Below are 20,306 nucleotides of genomic sequence, written 5' to 3'. Positions count from 1 at the left end.
AAATATATCTTATTTTTATAGTTCAAGGCAAGAACTGGGTTGGCATTTATGATGAGCAGACCATGAACCCAAGGACTGCATTAGGTATTTTACATTCATTAATCTCATTTAATCTTTAAAATCGGCTCCAGATGTACTTCATGATCTCTGGCCCCATTTTATAAATAAGGAAAGTAAAACCAAGAGAAGATTAAATAACTTGCCAAAGGTCACATTACTTGGAAGAAACAGAATTGGAAATTGAAGGAGAGTCTGAATTCTTTCTACTACATTACTTCCCTAATGTCACAAGACACTAAAAGCTGAGGAAAAATGGAATAAGAATATGGAGAACAGCCCCAAGGAGAAGGATTTAACTAATGTTAGACTAGGCTTATGTCCCTATTCAATGGTATTTTAAAACTTGGAATTTAGACTCTTCCTTGCTTTATTATTATTTTTTTAAGATTTTATTTATTTATTCATGATAGACATAGAGAGAGAGAGAGGCAGAGACACAGGCAGAGGGAGAAGCAGGCTCCATGCAGGGAGCCCGATGCGGAACTCGATCCTGAGACTCCACGGTCGCGCCCTGGGCCAAAGGCAGGCACTAAACCGCCAAGCCACCCAGGAATCCCCTCTTCCTTGCTTTAAAAAAATTTTTGGCAACTTCTGTTAAGCTATAAACACATTTTAGTGTTAACCTTTTGGTCCATAGAATCATCATATATCGTCTACCAAATAATAATCAAATATCAAAATAAACACTATAGTATGTGGATGACACAATTTTAGAGAATACCAATTTAGACAACTTTTCTTTTGGTGTTACTTTAAGTTTCCCAAGAAAGAATAAAGTAGACCTCAAAAAATGCATTATACAGCCAATCTGAACATGAATATGAATATTTTCTATTATTAACATTGTTAACCAGATTTCTTTCATTATATAGCAGTGTATTAGTTATCTATTACTGAATAACAATTTATATCAAACTTAGGGACTTTTGTAGACATTTATTATCTCATAAGTATTTTTGTGAGTCAGGAATTCATGAGCAACTTAGCTGGGTGATTCTGGCTCAGGATCTGTCTTAAGGTTGCTGTCAAAATGTTGGCCAAGGATACAGTTATCTGAAGACTTAACTGGAGCTAGAGTATCTGTTTCCAGGATGATTTACACAGATGGCCATTTTTGGGAGTCCTTAATTTCTTGCCACATGGTTCTCTCCATAGAGCTGCTTGAGTGTCCTCACAAAGTGTCATCTAACTTCCCCCAAAGCAAGTGATAAAGAAATAGATTTCTTCAAAATAGAGAAAGAGAGGAACCTTAGTCTTAGAATGATTCAGTCATTTTCACCATATACTATTTATTAGAAGTGAGTCACTAAGTGCAGCGCACACTCAGAGAGAGGGTAATTAAACTCTACCTCTTGAGAGGAAGAGTGCTGAACAATTTGTGGACATGTTTTTATACCAGGGACAGGAACTCCTAAGGCGGCTACAATGAAAAAATATCAAAACAATTGTGTTTTAAAGGTATCTAATTCTCTTTTAAAGGAAGAGATATGATTGATCATGAATGCATGGTTCAAAGGTTTTTTTAAATTTTGTTTCCACTCTCATCTTTATTATGTTTTTCCTTCTATTGCCTTTGGGCTTTGTTGCTTTTTTAGCTCCTTTAGGGGTAACGTTAGATTTCCTTGATACTTTTTAAAATTTGTTGGCGTAGGCCTGTATTACTATATAAACTTCCCTCTTCGAACAGCTTTTACTGCATCCCCAAGATTTTGGACCACTGTGTTTTCATTTTCATTTCTCCAAGTATTTCCTGTGTGGTTCAAATGTTTAATGTGAAGAATAATGATGCTATGACATATTACGGCATGGTGTCTCTCTTTAACCAACTAATTTGTATTTTTCTGTCTAAAAAGAGACTCTTATGAACCCTGCTAGGGTACTGCCTTATGCCAGTGAGTTGGATTATGAAAAACTTGAGTTGTTTTGAAATATAGGTTTACAAGAATTGGAGAACACCCATTATAAGTTACTTTAGGTTGTAATACTGGGGTAAAACATTTGTCTTTCCACTTTTATAGTTGCCCAAAAGGTAGAAGAAAGAAAACAGTTAATGCAGTGGTGAGCTAAAATATAGTGTAGACAGGGAAAAGAAAGGCCCAGCTAAGGAACTGAGCAGAGAGGCTGCTCAGCCACATTCTGAATTCTGATGCTACCAGCCGAATTAATTATGCAGATAGAGACAGTTTCCAGGAGGTGCTTTACTCTGAAGCTAAAAACAGGCTATCACAGCTGTGCTCCAGATCAAAGTTGTGCCACATAGGGGATACTCTAGCCAATTTTCCAATCTTTATTACTGGGTGGTGCGCATAGAGGGTGTCCTTAAATATTAGTTATTCCTATCCTGGAGAACTTGGCTTATAAATTGGAATGAATTTGAAGATCTCCTTTATTCCACTCTGTACCAACTTTTTTCCTCATTCCATCTTGTTTCACATAACCATGAAAGATAGGAATTATTCTCCTAATTCATTCAAACTGAGAAATAGAGTGTTAAGAGATCATGCGCAAGCACCTCCTCACTGTCAGTTGACAGGTCTTTGTACCTCCAATCCTGTGCATGTGGTTTGTGATTGAAGTGGCCACCCTGGGATTTTTTTTCTCATTTGTCTTAATACCACGTCTGTGCATCCCCCTCTTTGCCACTATGCCTTTTACAAGCAAAATGAGAAGAGTGCTACACCACAGAAAAACCAGATTGGGAGTATAACCCAGGGACATGTGTTTTTGGAGTAGGGATTGTCTTCCTATGATGGCTGCAGTGAATAATGGGAACCCAACCTGGAAATCCTCGTGAGATAGTAGAAGAGAATAACTTCAGAGCTAAGAAGATGGTTGCCCACAGGAGGTTCTACTCCCTTTGTGTCCTTGCACAAGTTACTTAATTTTTTAGACCTCCACTTACCCATTATATAATAGGCATAATAAGACCTACTCTGTAGAAATTTTATCAGGCTCCATTGAAAACAATGTTAAGTCCATTTATTTCTTTCCTTTCTCTATTTCACTTAGAGGTGTATTGTCAAAGAAGTTGGAGGTTCACTTGAGATCTGGGTAATACTGGAAAATATCAAGAATTTAGCACTTTTTTCTGTGGGCCCAGGTACTGCACTACTTTATATGCATTAATTTTATGTAATTCTCAAAATGAATCTGAGAAGGGCTTAGTGACTATTGCCCCACTTTAGACATGAGGAACCTAAACCATAAAGAGGCTTAAGTAACTTCTGTTTAGGTGGTGGTATAAAAGTCCCTACTTGACCAGTGCTAGAACTCCATATCTAGACATCGGAGTCTTCAACTGCTAAAGCCGTAAACAATCTTTTTACACAGCTTTACTAATAGTAGTTGACACACAGACTTTTCACATTCTTTACACATAAAATGTAAAGATGTTCTGCTTCTTTTAACAAATGCATTTTTGCTTTTTTTAGAGTTCCTCTTCCTCAGCTAAGGAATATGATAGAAGATGTTGCCCAAACCTTAAAATTTATGTATGGTTCTTTAGATAGGTAAGTAATTCTGTGAGTTGAATCTCAAGTTTTTTGTTGGTTTGTATTTAAAAAAAACATTTAGTCACAGAGAACAAACTGATGGTTACCAGAGGGGAGGGGAGTAGGTGAGGAGTTAGGGAAAATAGGTGATGGGGATCAAGGAGTACACTTGATGTGATGAGCATTGATTGTATGGAATTGTTGAATTACTATATTATACACTTGAAACTAACATAACACTGTATGCTAACTATACTGAAATTTAAAGTTAATAAAAATAATATAAAAAATAATGAAGATATCAATGCTCATTAAAAAATGAATCTCAAGTTTTAAGTATGTGATTCTAAATTCCTTTTGTACTTAATACTTTTTCTTGGTTGGCAAGTTAGTTATTTGTTTTTTTCCTTCTTCCTCTGATTTTTTCATCCTTTATTACTGGCTTTATTTTACATTTTCGAGGCATGATCCTTTGCTTTTTCATTTCTGGTCTCATGTTAGTGTAGTGAAATAATGTGAATAGTGATGAACAACAATTATATTCTGACTTGATGTATTTCCGTAGTAGAAAATGTAAGAAAGAGCATTTCAGAACAGATACAGAAAAGAGTAAGAAGATTTTAAGTAAGTTGTTTGTGTTTTCTTCTGATTTTACAAGAGCATTGTCAAATTCACTATCCTAAAATGTGATTTCTTCTTAGTTAAAAAAAATTTTGGTAAAAAAATGCACTATTAAAATAAATGACACAGTAAAGAAGGTATTGACTAGTTTCATGTGTATCATTTCACCTATTTTCTATACAATATGAATACGGTGTGCATACTCTCTTTTTTAATATATGTGGGCTCATATTATGCATATTTTCCTGCTTCTTGCTTTTTTAACCTTGCAGTACAATATGATGCATCTTTCTTGATCTGAAGGAGGCAATTTGAGGTAACTTCAACATTTGAACCCATAAAATTACAGATGAAAAATAGATTTTTCTGTTTGTGGGGTTTTTCTAAGTTCCAGTACTTCAGAGAGCTAAAATGATACCTTTTCTTTCAAAGCCTTAGGAATCTATCAATATAAAAATCCAAAAGCTGTTTATGTTTTTCCAAACCATAGTGGTGTCAGCTCTCTGTCTGTTGCGGATCTTTTTTGTTGTCACTAGTCTCAAAGCAGCCTGAAACAATTTTCTGTGGCTGTGCCTTTGGGATTGTCTAGTTTGTAGAATTTCTCCTCTGAGAGCCTCTTAGGAGACACGTCCCTCTCAAACCCAGTTACTAATTAGCATTTTCTAAATGTGTGAACTACAAAAGGCCAGGCAACCACAAACAGTGCTTTTACCTTTTATTAATAAGGAAATTTTAACCAATGAAGAGTAAGGATACAGTTGTAAACAATCTCCTTAAATTTACACTGGGTGAGCAAACCGTGCTATGTTTTGCCTTAATTAAAACTTTTTGTTTTCATAAAATCAGAGATAATTAAAGATTAAATTCCTGCAGTGAATTGCATACTTTAAGACACTCAGTTCAGGCTGTTCTGCAAATTCCAATGAACTAGGTTGGGGGCAGAGGGACTCTTAATTTCTGTGAATTTCGTTTTGAAATTTAGTTTCCATATACCTGGAAGTATCACAAAATTGGCAGCAAATTTTAGTTTCTTAGTCTAGTGAGAATTTGAAAGGCAAACTAAGATAGTAAATGTGAAGATCCATTGAGTTCCTTTTTTTTTTTAAAGATTTATTTATTTATTTATTATAGACATAGAGAGAGAGAGAGAGAGAGGCAGAGACACAGGAGGAGGGAGAAGCAGGCTCCACGCAGGGAGCCCGACGCGGGACTCGATCCCGGGACTCCAGGATCGCGCCCCGGGGCCAAAGGCAGGCGCTAAACTGCTGAGCCACCCAGGGATCCCCTATCCATTGAGTTCTTAAGACCAAGAAGCAGTGTGGATCCAACATGTTGTTAGTTGTCATTTTGTAGCAATTTCTAATAAGTTTTTTTCTAATTATGAAAGATATTAAAGGCACACTGTGAAAAATTATGATGACTAAAAAGTCCAAAGACTTAATTATTTTTTTAAGTTGTAAACTGGTTAGTTTCTGTGAGGCACAGAAAAAATATATTCACAAAGTTTAGTTTATGATCAGATTAAAGATGTTTCCTTCACTATTCCCAGCCAAACTTTCAGCAAATTCTAAACAGTCTGTCTCTAAAACACATCTCAAATCATTCATTTCTCTCCATCTTCACTCTTACCTTGTCCAGCCACCACCATCTCTTACTTCTACAGCAGTCTCCTAACTGGTTTTCTTGCCACCTTAGTTTCCAAATGAAGTTAAAGTGATCTTTGTACATTATAATCTGTCTCCTACATGACTTTCTGATTTCGGATCTCAAACCATCCACCCCTCTGTGCTGTTCTGCTGGTACCCTGCCCAAGCTTGTTCCCAACTTAGGGCTTTTGTGCTTTTTCCTCTCACTGGGTCTTGACATTGGGATCTCAGCTTAAATGCCCATTCTCAAAGACTCTTCCCCAACTTTTTATCTAAATTAGCCAACCAGTCACACCACCCATCCACATGATCCTATTCTCTGCATGGTTCTTTGTACGAGTTCATGTTTTTACTGTTTGTTCACTTGTTGTCTTTCTCCATTAGAATGTGAGCTCCACAGAAGCAGAGACCTTATCTTTTGTCTTGACATTTTTACTATTATACCTCCAACAGTGAGACTAGTGCCTAGAATATAGTTGGCACTCAAGCAATTTGTTGAATGAATCCATGATTATTATTCTGATGTATTAATGGTATATATACTAGTTACTGTGTTTTGAAGTGGGCTATTCCAATGAATGGCTACAGGCAATGCTATATTATTTTTGCATGGCTAAAACCAAGTGTTTAGTCTGTCTCTTCTTTACCTCTCTCTCTCTCTCTCTTTCTCTCTCTCTCTCTCTTTGAGTTCTTCAATAGTGTTGCCTTCATTAGTGAAAAAGGGAGAAATAACTTAGGCTAATTAAGTGCTTACTGTATTCAGTAAGTAAGAAGTACTTATTATGTACTTCACATGTGAGTCAGGTTGTATTATCCCCATTTGTAGAGTTGGAAACAAAAGTTCAGAGAAAGGTTAGATGATTTTTCTGCGATTTTTTTTTTTTACCACTGGTAAAAGCAGTGGTAAGATTCAAAGCCAGATATGTCCTATTACAAAGCTCAATATCTATTATTTGATCTTGCCTGAAAGATACTGGAAATTTAAATAAAGAAATAAAGTAAAAGCAGCTTTCTTCCTCTCCTTCTTCTTCCTTCTTTTTTCTTCTTTTTTTTACAAAAAAGGTACTTCAGCCCATTCTGTCATAGATATACCACTTGTGTTAGCCCTGTGATTCTTCCATAATACCATCTATACAATACATTTGAAAGTAGGTTTTTGGTTAAAAAATACTGACAGGAATGAATTTCGTAACACATTCCATCAGTAACATTAGAGCAGTAATTCTTCATAAGGAAAAGGTGTCAGGAAGAGAGCCTATGTAGTTGGGAAAGATCCAGTTTCCTTAGGAACATGCCCAAGAGAACTACCATTTTCACATGTTGTTATGACTTACAGCTCTTGTTTCTTCAGTGCCTTTTGCCAGGTTGAGAATGTTCCTCGTTTGGATCATTTTTTCAACTTGTTCTTTCAAAGAGCACTTCAGCCTGCTAAACTACAATCCAGTGCCTGTCCAAGCGCACAACAATATGATGCTTCCAGTGCAGTGCTTTTAGACAGTCTCCCTGGAGTTCGATGGCTCACACTTCCACAGGAAATCAAGGTAATCTTGGGTGTCATAAATAAAAATCAGAACCAGTTGCCTTGTAATTTTTTATCTTCTCTCTTTTTTAGACTTTTTGTTATTTTCAGGATAGTGGATCAGAGTTAAAAGAAGCCATTGGTAATGAAGATCCAGTACAGTGAACTGACGAAGATAAATATTTCTTTCTAAATAAAAATTAGGTCTTTCATCTTACTTTACAATTTAAGCAGCTTCCAAATTTATAATACTTTTTTTTTAATTTTTATTTATTTATGATAGTCACAGAGAGAGAGAGAGAGAGAGAGAGAGGCAGAGACACAGGCAGAGGGAGAAGCAGGCTCCATGCACCGGGAGCCCGACATGGGATTCGATCCCTGGTCTCCAGGATCGTGCCCTGGGCCAAAGGCAGGCGCCAAACCGCTGCACCACCCAGGGATCCCAATTTATAATACTTTTAAGAAATCATAATTATATAGTGTGTTGCTTTTGTCAGATATTCTTTTTCTTAATGTCATTTTTTCTAAGGTATAACAGAATAATTAAGAGAAAAGATATTTTGCCTGTTATTTTAAGGAATGTGAAGAAACAATTACAGTAACATCGTATATTAGCCTATAGAGCTCAGTAGTGAGAATAGCAACCCACTAAACATTAGTATTTGTGAGATCAAAATCCACAAGTGGGTAATTTTCTTTTTGTCCTTTAGTTTTTCACAAGAGAACTATAGCCCCAAAAAGGAGTACATGAAATATTTGCTAGATGCAGAAAAATGTAGGTCACAAATGAGTAATAAGTCATAGTGTGTGAAAAGCATTGAAAGGCATGACTAATGTTTCCAAAGCTTTTGTCATGTTAGTAAGACACAGTTTGTGAAATAGTCCTGCAGAGAGTGCCTTGGCATTTAAAAGAAAAAGGAAAAGAAAAAAAAGGATTCTTTTCTACAGATCGCATATATACCAGCTTTAATTGCCAGTAGTTTTCAATTTACATATATGCATTACGGATTAAACTACAGATTAAATTATTCTGTTTTTATATCGTGAATGCTTCGTGGAGGAACAAATACATGAAAGAGTTCAGGCAATTTCCATAGAAACGAAAGCTAAATCCTAAGTAAGATTTTTCTAATAACTCTGTAGGGAAGCTAAACTGTGCCAGATTCCAGGGGAACTCTTGCCTTCATGTTTTAATCCATAAATAAAGATTAAGAGTCCTTTTATATAGAATGTAGGAAAGACACAAGAAGGAATGTTGATATTTTCAAAGAATCTGTTTACAGTTAATAGAGGGGAGAGAAAATCCTCGAAATAGATTGAGAATATTAAAATTGATTATTTTCCTCTAAGAATTTTAGTAGGTTCAAAATTTTTCTAACTCAAAACTAGAAAGCAATTTTTAAACTTGTACTTATTTTGCATTGAATACAGAGTGAAGCTTATTTTGCAATAATTGAAATTTAATTGAGAAGTAACTATATGTTACATAAACTTTTTTCTGTAATTCTGAAACTTAAAAACAACATGTTCTATTTGGGGAAATTTCTTAACTATCACAAAGGAGAAAGATACTTATTCAATTCTTCAGCTAATTATTAAGCACTTTTATGAGGCCATCACTAAATAATATGAGTTAAATGTTTTGTGTTACTTTTTTTTTTCACATAGATGGAGCTAGACACAGCATTGAGTGACTTGGAGGCTGCAGATTTTGCAGAACTGGTAAGAGAAACAGTGGATTTTAGGAAAGGCTCAATGGTGATTTCATATTTTATAAATCAGCCATTATTCTAAATATTTTTCAAGTGGGCATGTAATAATTTTGAGATACATAGCTTTGCGTCTGTATTTTCACATGAACAAAATCTATTTTGCTTGCCTTAAAATGTTTTACTCAGTTAAAAGTATTTGTTACTTAATGTACACATAATGATTAATTGCATTTAGAGTCCTTATAAACTGGGCTTTGAGAAAAGTACACACATGTAATATGAAAGTAAAGAATTGAATTGTAATATTGAAGTAAAAACCCTATAGACATGTATTGAAATTGGAAATATCAGTCTAGTTTATCTTTAAAAATATATATACATTTCCTAACTCTGTCCAGTAAAATATCTAGAAATAGTGATCATCCCAGGAGTGATGACTGCCCTTAGCACCCAGGCTATGGTGTATAAATAATACTTCTCATTAAAAGGAACCAAGACTCCAAAGAGAAATGGCTGGTTGCAATTTTTCTTTCTTTATAGATTGTGTTTTGATGTTGTATCCAAGGAATCCCCATAGATCTACTTTGGAAAACAGTTTGGCAGTTTCTTAATAACCTATATATACACCTACCAAATGATTCAGCCATTCTGTTCTTCTCATTACCCAAGAGAAATGAAAATCTATATCAATATAAGACCTGCACAGGAATGTCCATAACAACTTCATTTGTAATAGCCAAAAATGAAACAATTCAGGTAATTCAAGTGCCCATCAGTGGGTAAATAGACAAATTACAATATGTTTATTATGCAAGGGAATATACCTAGCAAAAAATTTGGCAGATGTGTACATGGAATTGTTATATATTTTGATTTTGGTGACACATAACACAGCTATATCCATTTGTCAAAACTGGCAGACCAGGGGCACCTGGATGGCTCAGTTGGTTAAGTGACCAACTCTAGTTTCGGCTCAGGTCACGATCCCAACATCCTAGGATCGAGCCTTGCTTTAGGCTCCGCACTCAGCGGAGAGTCTGCCTGAGGATTCTCTCCCTCGCTTTCTGTACCTCCATCTCTCAAATAATAAAATCTCTTTTTAAACTGGCAGAACAATTCACAGTGAATTCTACCTTTATTTTTTTTTTGAATTCTACCTTTAAAAAAATGAAAATAAGGATCTATTCTAAACTTTTTGTGAAATTAGATTTAAGATTTAAGGTATAATTTATATTTGGTAAATTCTTCTGTGCCCCTTTATAGTCAACCCCTCTCCCTACCTCCAGCCTTTGACAATTACTAATTTGTTTTTTGTCCTCATGGGACATTTACCTTTTCTGGAATGTCATATCAATTGAATTTGATAATAGGTAATTTTGGGGGTCTGATTTAGTTCACTTAACATAATGCATTTGAGATTCACTCATGCTATTATGCATCTGTAGTTCAGTCCTTTTATTGCTGAGTAGTATTCCATTGTATGAATGTGTCACACTTTTTATCCATTCCCCAACTGAAAGATACTTAGGTTATTTCTAGTCTTTTAGTTTCCTTTAGGTTTCATTGACTTTTTTTTTTTAGATTATTGAAGTAATACATGCATATTGGATAAAATGCAAGCATGGTTATTGAAAACAAATGTCCTCCCTCCTCATCCTTCTCCCCCAGTCCTATCCCTAATTGTATCTATTCTTACAGTTTTCTTACAGTTTGAAACCTATTCTTCCAGGCTTTTTTCTCTACACCGCAGGAACATAGTTATACATACAGACAAGCACACATCTATACACGTGTATCATTGAGGGTGTTATTTTTTTTAATTAGATCATAGTGAATATTTTGTTCTGTAGCTTGCATTTTTTGCTCAGCAGTTTATCCTATAAAACCTTTTGTGGGGCAGCCCCGGTGGCGCAGCGGTTTGGCGCCACCTGCAGCCCGGGGTGTGATCCTGGAGACCCGGGATCGAGTCCCACATCGGGCTTCCTGCATGGAGTCTCTGCCTGTGTCTCTGCCTCTCTCTCGCTCTCTCTGAATGAATAAAATAAATCTTAAAAAAAAAAAAAAAACCTTTTGTGCATGCTCATATAGATCAACCTTATTTTTTTAGCAGACCTGTGATAGTCTATGGTATGAACATACCTAATTTTTTTTAACATACCTAATTTTATTAACCATTCTCCATTGTTGAACTTGATTTTATCTCCACTTTTGCATATTATAAATAGCTCTGCTACTAACTTTTTATACAAAAATCTTGATTCTCCTGTTTGAGCATATCTATAGATTTTTAGAACTGAAATTACTCAAAGGGTACGAGTATTTAATTTTATTGTATATAGTAATCAGTTGCTCTCAAATAGGCTGTATCAAATTGTACTTTCAAAAATATTATTTGGTAAAATGGCATATTTTAGATGATGTATCGTAGAACCTTTTTTATCTTGATAGACTTGTTTTAATCCCTCTTACAGTAACTAATCTTATGTTCTGTTCTTAGGTATCATTAACCAACAGTATCTTAGAAGAATAAAAGATGAAATTGTTTTCAGTCAAAAATACATGCACATTTTCTTTCACCCTAATACCCTAGTATATTCATTTCTAAAAAAGGCACTATGAGAAGTTCAGTTACTAAACAATATAATTGCCATTTTAACCATTGTAGCTTAACTAATAAAAAAACAAAGAATATAAATCCACTGTGGTTTTTCTCCCCTAGTCTGAGGATTACTATGACATGAGACGGCTGTATACAATTTTAGGATCTTCTCTATTTTACAAGGTAAGTTGAAGTTTGAAATTTTTATAAATGTCCAACTGCTATATGAACAGACCAAAAGTGAATTTTCTCAAACTTCTACAAACATGAAAATTACATTTATCCCTTTTCCCTTGAACGTGATTACCATAAAATTAAGGTCTTAGAAAAGAAACAAAACTGGCACCTACATATTGACAAATAAAATAAATATTTCTGATTTTACTACATTCTAAAGCATTTGCAGATATGCAAAGGAGATACAATATTCAAGGAAATCAGGTGTGTAAGAGAAAAGAGCAATACTTTCTTGATTTCTTTTTGCAACATTGTACTTTTTTTCTTATCTTCAGACATAACCATGTATCTTTTTCGTAAATCTAATACTTGGTTGACTTCCATGTACAGCAAATTAAGCATCAAATGAATTTAAGTATTTTCATATTTCCAGAAAAATTTTAAACACAATTTAAAACATATCTAAAAAAGAATCAGACAGTACAGAATGGTACACAGTGAAAAGTAAGTCTATCTTCACCTTACCTTTTGCTTCTCTTTTCCACTTTCCATCCTCAGAATTCAGTTCTAATTTGGCCACTCAGGCTTATACTACTCAGGTGATCTTCCTTTGTGCTAAAGTCTACCTATTGTAAACTTAACATAAATCATAGATTTCTAATTGATCTCAGGGAAAATAAATTTATTTTCACTATGCCTTTATTCCATTTGAAACTGGAATATTTTAAGCCAAGTGAAGTACCTATGAAACTCTTAGATATATTATGGCATTATTGCTGTATATCACTGGTTGATTTTTGTTCTTTGTGGTTAAATTCAAGGGGTATTTGATATGCAGTCATTTGCCTAAGGAGGACCTTATTGATATTGCTATATACTGTCGCCACTACTGCCTACTGCCTTTAGCAGCAAAACAAAGAATTGGTCAGTTGGTTATATGGAGAGAAGTGTTTCCTCAACATCACCTCCAACCTTCTACAGACTCAAACACTGAAGTCTTTCAGGAACCTGAAGGCAGATATTTTTTGCTAATTGTTGGCTTGGTAAGTTTACTTTGGTTTCTGTGTGTGTGTGTGTGTGTGTGTGTGTGTGTGTTTGGGGGTTGGTTTTGTTTTGTTTTTTTTTTTTTTTTGGCTACTTACTATAAATATATACGAAAGCAACCATAATAATTTAAAATTATGAGCATGTCAGATGCCAATATTCAAGAAAATGTATGTCCCTTATTTCTTTTCTTTGACATCCATTTAATACTGGAAATATTGGAGAATATTGAAGAATATGGAGAATATTAATGAAATCCAGAATAAGATTTTATCAGGTTAAGATCTTTTATTCTCATTACTTTACTGGTTTTGCCCTCTAGTTTGTCTTGGGAAATAGAGACATGAAGAAGATATAGAATCAGAATAAACGTAATTGTAAATAAAAGGACTTCCAATAATTGTGGTTCTTTGAAAGCTACCTTGTGTCATGTGCCAGAAAGTAGTAGTTGATAGTGTACCAGGAGAAGGCAATATAAATGAATATTTGTTTTCAAGGATGATCAAGAAGCGTTGAGAATAACTAAGAAACAAAGGGAGGGAGGAGTTTTTAGTAATTATATGACTATGCCATATGTTTTTAGTATTCATAAATTTATACATGCATGCTACATATAAACATTTTCATGTAACTAAACCTATATTAATTTTTTTCTTATAGAAGCATTATATGTTATGTGTACTATTACAAGCTGGAGGCTGTGCATCCAAAGCTATTGGGAATCCTGGACCAGACTGTATATATGTGGATCAGGTCAAAACAACTCTTCACCAGCTGGAAGGAATAGATTGTCGCATAAATGAACAGCTAACATCTTCTCCAAGCCCCTGTTTGTCTTGCGCTGACTGGTTCCTTACTGGATCACATGAAAAATTAGATAGTTTGACAACCTCACCTATCCTCAGTAAACTACCAGGTACTTCCAAGGTAGTAACCTCTCCAACATGCAGAAGAATTCTTTTTGGTGACTATTCCTTAAGGACACGCAAGCCTAGTCCTTCCCGTAGTAGTGGAGGATCTGACAATGGTTGCGAAGGGGGAGAAGGTGTTGGCCTGAGCCCCCACACTACCCCGGATGCATTATGGAAACAAAGAGAATCTCAGGGTTCTGACGGTTCAGAAGAAAGTGGAGCCTTACTTAAGGTTGGTGTTCATTCAAGTGTGTAAATTCTGGGAGCTAAGCTGTCTTCCCAGTTCTTATTTTATAAATGCAAGAAAAATTTTAATGGCAAATCATTCTTCATTTGAACTAGTGGTTGTGGTTACTCTTGGCAGACCAGTGATTTAGAACCAAAAAGAAAATTACTTGTTTATTTATAACTTGTTTTATATCAAGTAATAAAATAATAGCATCCAGGACAGCTGTTTGACACTACTTACCAAGTAGGGAAATTCCTTACCCTGCTTTCTATGTTCATCTTTCTTCTGCATTCACAATGTTAATAGAGAACATCCTAGTCATGGGGGATTTTAGAGGGCTGATCTGACTAAATAACCAAAAAAATATTCAGCAGAAACAAAAAGAAAATCAGAAACTTATATATATATGTATATATAAGAATATATACGTAAATATTTGTGTATGTATGTGTTACTCTATCGGGTTTTTTTTTTTTTTTTTTTTTACTCTATCGGTTTTTTATAGTTTTTTGTTTTTGTTTTTGTTTATTTTTATCTGCATCTGTGAAGGTCTGGTCTCCATAGTCAAGAATTTAATATGTGATTATAAAGCAAAGAGAATGTTCAGTTTTCAGGTTTATTTGTTTTTATCATTTTTTCCATGTTTTTTCTCCATGAAAATATAATGTATCCAAATGATGACCAAAGTAATCATTGTGAGGGATCTTATACCCATTCTAATGATGCTTCTCTTTCAAAACACTTTTGAAACTGTCAGTTGGGTTGATGGAGGCGATGCCAGACAAGGCATGAAAAAAGAGGAATCTGAGAAAGGGCACAAATAAAATATGAGATTCTGAGTGTCGTGGCATAAATAGCCATAGATTCCATCTTCTAATTCCGAACAATACAGCATTCTTAGAGCCCTAAGTGGATGTATTTAGGAAATATATTCTTACTGTATTCATTGTCAGTGAAATTAGTAGGAAACATAATTTAGGAAGTAAGAGATTTATTTTATTTTATTTTTTTATTATTATTTATTTATGATAGTCATACAGAGAGAGAGAGAGAGAGGCAGAGACACAGGCAGAGGGAGAAGCAGGCTCCATGCAGGGAGCCTGATGTGGGATTCGATCCCGGGTCTCCAGGATCGCGCCCTGGGCCAAAGGCAGGCGCCAAACCGCTGCGCCACCTAGGGATCCCCGGAAGTAAGAGATTTAAAGAGCCATGAATAGCTCCTAAGAAAAATTGAATTACAATTGAGCCATTCAGCAAATTTGATTAAACACCTACTATATGCCAAGGGCCATGAGGAGATACAAAGATAGATAAGACACAGCCCATGCCTTTGAGAAGTACAAAGTCTAGAGAGGGAGACAAGTACATGTACAAATAAAATGTAACAAAACTTGATAATGGCTCTGGTAGGTTTTCAAGAAGAAGTATCATGTCCTAATACGTAGCCTGAGATCACTGTTAGCAAAGGATAAGCCAAGAGGTACAAGTTAGCATCAAAAATATTTAAAGGAAACATTGAAAAATATTAAGTAGTTCTCTTAGATTTTCAGTTTTTACACTATTTATCGTTTGATTCCATTCTTAGATACAACCTAATATACTTAACTGTATTTTTTCAGGTCACTAAAAAGAAAGCTACTCTTCCAAATCCATTTCATTTAGGGAACTTGAAAAAGGACCTTTCAGAAAAAGACCTGGAAATATATAACACAATGAAGTAAGAAACTTCCTTATAATATCCTTTTTTTCACTTAAACTTCATGCCTTTGAGGAAATTTTAAAGAAAGTAAAATCCAATATATTTTTTATTTCATTCAAAAATGTAATTATGGTACATCTTACATATTAAAGGTAGTGTCTATGCTAATTTACTAATGTTTCTCAGTACCATATAGGGAACATGTCCTATTACAAGAGATTAAAAAACAGAGTAATGTTTCAAAATGTGAAAGTCCCCCTTTATCTCTTTTCCACAGGTAACCTCCCTTTTGTATGTCTAATTTTTAAATTATAGTATTTACTATTTTTAGACTTTGGTGGATTCTGTGGTCTGCTGCCCAGATATTCCATAACCCAGGGTACTCCTTCCCAGTATTTGGGGGTAATGGCTGTTAACTACTCACAGCCGAGTCCCTCTCTGGCTTTGCTCTGTTTGGAAGTTTATTGACTCGGCCAAGATTACTGTATCTCCCTGCGAATAGCCCACATCTAGTGACTAATAGGTAAGTGAATACAAAGACTTGACCCCTTCCCTAAATTCAAGACAACTCTAAAAGGCCATCCAAGCTTCTGAGTTCCAAGTGGTGTCTGCTGAGACCTTTGTTTTGACTGCATTGTGGTTCAGCTTCTCCTTTGCTCCATCCTGCTTCCTTCACACTTCCCCCCACTTTCTGTGTTGTTCCCCAAAGGTCTCCCTAATAAACTTCCTCAGTGCATATCTCTCAGAGTCTCTCATTTTAGAAAAGAAATAAAACCTTAAACTTAGGGAAAGTAGGGAATTCTGAAGCAAAAGTTACTGAGTGAGAGGAGCATGTTCAGCAACTTAGATTTGTCTGACCTTTGCCTACTAATGTTGAATTATATCATGTGTGGGATCAATTAGTATGTAACAAACTCAATTGCACACTTTAATTTGAATAAGCAGACATGTGAGTAGAAATCACACAAAAAATATTCGCTACTGTTACCATCTTAATCATTGAAACATTTTGTAGTAAGTTCAAATATACATGTCACAGAGTTGTCAGAAACAGCTTTTTTTCTGAAGTTAGGGCAAAAACAAGGTAACTTATCTGTATCTCGTGTGTTAAAAATTGGTATTTTATGCCTCAAATATCATGATTAATTTTTTTAATAGTTAAGAACATTTTAAACAAATCTAAATCAAACCTTTTGTGGAGCTTTGAAGCACCCTTCCAAAACGCTAGTCTTCCATTTAGCAAAAAGTACTGCTTTGAAATTTTATTAACCCCACATCTTACTTTTTTAGTGTATGTGTTATTTTGGCCTTATCTTTAGTAAAAGGAAATGTTTTCCAAGTTCATTAGCTTAAATATAAATTCCTATGTGATGTAAATCATAGCTATTTAAAACAATCTACAGATGAATGTTTATTCTCTTTATTGGCATGGAAAGATGTTGATACTATATAGTTAATTTTAAAAGTATGACATAAACCAGTATATAATATACTATCCTAATATGTATGTATATATTTTTGTAAAATAAGAATGTATAACATATTAAAAATAATAATACCCACAAAACAGTTCATTTAGTAACCAAGTCCTATCTATTTTGCATTTTCCTAATTATTTAATCCATTTAGCCCTTACTGTTTCTACTGTGGATCAGGCTTCCATTCTCTAACCTGGTTTTACTACAATAGTCTCCCAACTCCCAGCCTACCCTGAATCTATTTTCTGCTGCCAGAACGACCTTTCCAAGGAATAAATCTGACTTAACATGTGCTTTTACAAATATTGTATTCCCATGGGGGAATTGCTTGTTTGATAATTTTTAAACTTTTGGTGTATACACTGAGATATCACTGAGATATACTTTGAGTGACTTTGTGATTTGCAAGAGCTAAATTTGTTCACTGTGTTGTGGGAGATTTTGGTTTTTGGTTTTTGCTTGCTTTTTTGAGAGAAAGTTAAGAAAGACAACAAAAATGTTAATTCTAAACCTCCCTTAAAAAAGGAATCTTATTAATAGCTCTTTTTAAATAATCGTTTCTGTTCTGTACATTTTCTTGAATTGCCAATCAGAAGACATCAACAGAGAGGAAAAAAGCAAGATTTAGTGGAGTATGCTTCAAAGATAGCTAAACTCAGCTGTTTAGCTAAGTGACCTCAATCAAGCAAGTTAATCTGAAATCTCTGAAGATTGATAACCTCATGGTTAAAATGAGGGTTACTACCTATTTAACATCTCACAGGATCATTATTAGAATTCAGACTAATGTATTTTACAGCACCTATCCTGGCACATAGTATATAACTATTATTATTATTCTGTTGTTGTTGTTGTTGTTCTTTAGCTCTTCTTACCACTAGTAGAAATAAGCAGTATTTATAGATTCTGCTGGCCTATCTGAGATCTAAATAGGGGAAGAAAGGATGGAGAAAAAGAATGGAGAAATGAAAACGAAGAGAACACGGAAAGGAAGGAAGACTGTAATGATGAATAGTAGAATACTACAAGTAATTGCCATAGTATTCCAGAATATTAACCCAGCTTTGCAGTGGGTGGTAATTTTGTTTTTCTTCAGGATCATCAGTTTGACTTTTATGCTACTAATTTAAATGTGTTTATTTTGTTGGAAGGTGTTCTTATATGTGGTCAACTCTAGGCTGATTCCTTATTTATGACTTGTGGGTATCTGGGCCAGAAAGAGGCTGAGTTATTTATTATCAACCATGGAAAAAGTGGGCTTTAGCCAGTTTGGGCTGTTTATGTTTAGCAAAAGAACGATTAAGTTGTTTGCAATTGTTGTGTATCTATCCTCACACACCATGTAATATCTGTCTCCATTAAGGAATTGATAATAACCCTAGCCTGTACTTTAGTTAAGAAAAAAATGGGACTTAAATATTTGTCCCAGTTGCCCTGCCCCAATTACACTTCTAACATTACATTGAAGATAAAAAGCTTGGAGCATACAACATTCAAAATGAAGCAATATTTTTAAGTTTACTTAAATATCTTTTTTCTTTTTTGTTCTTTTCAAGATTAACATCTGGTCCTGAGAACACACTTTTCCACTATGTTGCCTTAGAAACTGTGCAAGGGATCTTTATTACTCCAACCCATGAAGAGGTGGCACAGCTAAGTGGCTCTATCCACCCTCAACTAATAAAGAATTTCCATCAGTGTTGTCTCTCCATTCGTGCAATTTTCCAACAGACATTGGTAGAAGAGGTATAAATATAGTTCTGTCAATTTTGTTTCAGATCCCTAAATACTCTAAAAGCTCTTTAATCAATATGTCCAACACTAACAACTTTTATTTACTTTTTTTTTTTAGCAGTCACTCAGTCTAACTAGAGTACATAATGACTGCCAAAAGGATTATACTAACAATATTTAACTTAAAAGCTTTGTTTCATAATACTGAGTTTGATGTCCTGGATTGCTTTTCCAGAAAATGGTGGGCCTGTGTTTTTCTATAGCAGAATAGAATATTATAGTTGATAATGTAAATTAGCCTCCATTTTTTTATATCTGTGAGTCAGCCATTACTTAGACAGTCGTACCTACTAGTTGTTAAGTCTGATAATTCTTTAAATTATTAGATAAGTAGTATAAGGTATTTTGTAACATAATAGGGTAAGGTACAGCAATAGACACAATACTGTTGCAAATGTTTTAGCCTCTGGGTTCATTTCTTGTTTGGTTGCTTTTTAATCCAGGATGAAGTTTCATTTAATATTATATCTCTGGATAAGTAGTAATGTTGTATATACTTTTAAAATCAATTAGATTATCTTAATGGTAGGGAAAAGTATGTGTTGATTTTTTGAAAAGGATAAACATACAGAAGTTTACTTGTCAGTGGTCAAACATCACATAGCCGAAAACAAAAAACAAAGCACCCTTCTGAAAATGATTGTAATGTATACAGCCATATGTGTGTTAAGAATGCTAAAATTGTGAAGAACTTGGGTTTAAAGGTAGAAGAACATTGGGCGGGGAATAAGGTATCTTGGACTGAGCCTTGACTCTTCCCATTTGCTCAGCTATAAAGTAAGCGGGCTGAAGTATGTCTTAGAACTCATTCACAATAAAATTCTGACTCTTGCAGGATTTTTTGAATTTTTTCTTTCTTTCCTTTTTTTTTTTTTTTTTTGAGTGAGAGAGAGGGAGCCTGTTTGTGCAAGCACAGCCACGTACAAGCTAGGGTAAGGGCAGAGGGGGAGGAAGAGTGAGAATCCCAAGCAGTTCCATGCTCACCATGGGGCCGACACAGTGCTCAGTCTCACCACCTTGAGATTCTGACCTGAGCTGAAATCAAGAGTCAGACGCAGGGATCCCTGGGTGGTCCAGCAGTTTGGCACCTGCCTTCGGCCCAGGGTATGATCCTGGAGTCCCGGGATGGAGCCCCGCGTCGGGCTCCCTGCATGGAGCCTGCTTCTCCTTCTGCCTCTGTCTCTGCCTCTCTGTGTCTCTCATGAATAAATGAATAAAATCTTAAAAAAAAAAAAAGTCCAATGCTTAACTGACTGAGCCACCCAGGCGCCCCTTATAGGATTTCTTCTTTGAGCTCTCAGAAATCGATATCCAGCAAAATGTTAT

At 35.0% G+C, this 20,306-nt stretch overlaps 1 protein-coding gene across 4 annotated transcripts in view; it reads left to right on the top strand.

Moving 5' to 3' along the window:
- Positions 1–20,306, top strand: part of INTU (inturned planar cell polarity protein) — an 82,876-nt gene that overhangs the window by 53,996 nt on the left and 8,574 nt on the right. For 3 of the 4 annotated variants that reach the window (XM_077861105.1, XM_077861107.1, XM_077861104.1), the window contains exons 7-14: positions 3,492–3,569; positions 7,170–7,359; positions 9,006–9,059; positions 11,769–11,831; positions 12,647–12,868; positions 13,530–14,012; positions 15,629–15,726; positions 18,743–18,932. In XM_077861105.1, coding sequence (XP_077717231.1) covers positions 3,492–3,569; positions 7,170–7,359; positions 9,006–9,059; positions 11,769–11,831; positions 12,647–12,868; positions 13,530–14,012; positions 15,629–15,726; positions 18,743–18,932 — 1,378 coding nt within the window. The remainder of the gene's footprint in view (positions 1–3,491; positions 3,570–7,169; positions 7,360–9,005; positions 9,060–11,768; positions 11,832–12,646; positions 12,869–13,529; positions 14,013–15,628; positions 15,727–18,742; positions 18,933–20,306) is intronic. The other variant, XM_077861106.1, reaches the window with a different exon arrangement.

Source organism: Canis aureus, chromosome 20, assembly GCF_053574225.1.
Source record: "Canis aureus isolate CA01 chromosome 20, VMU_Caureus_v.1.0, whole genome shotgun sequence".
Classification (NCBI taxonomy): Eukaryota; Metazoa; Chordata; class Mammalia; order Carnivora; family Canidae; genus Canis; species Canis aureus.
Note: the sequence above shows the minus strand (reverse complement) of the source record. Positions and strands in the feature narration are given on the sequence as shown.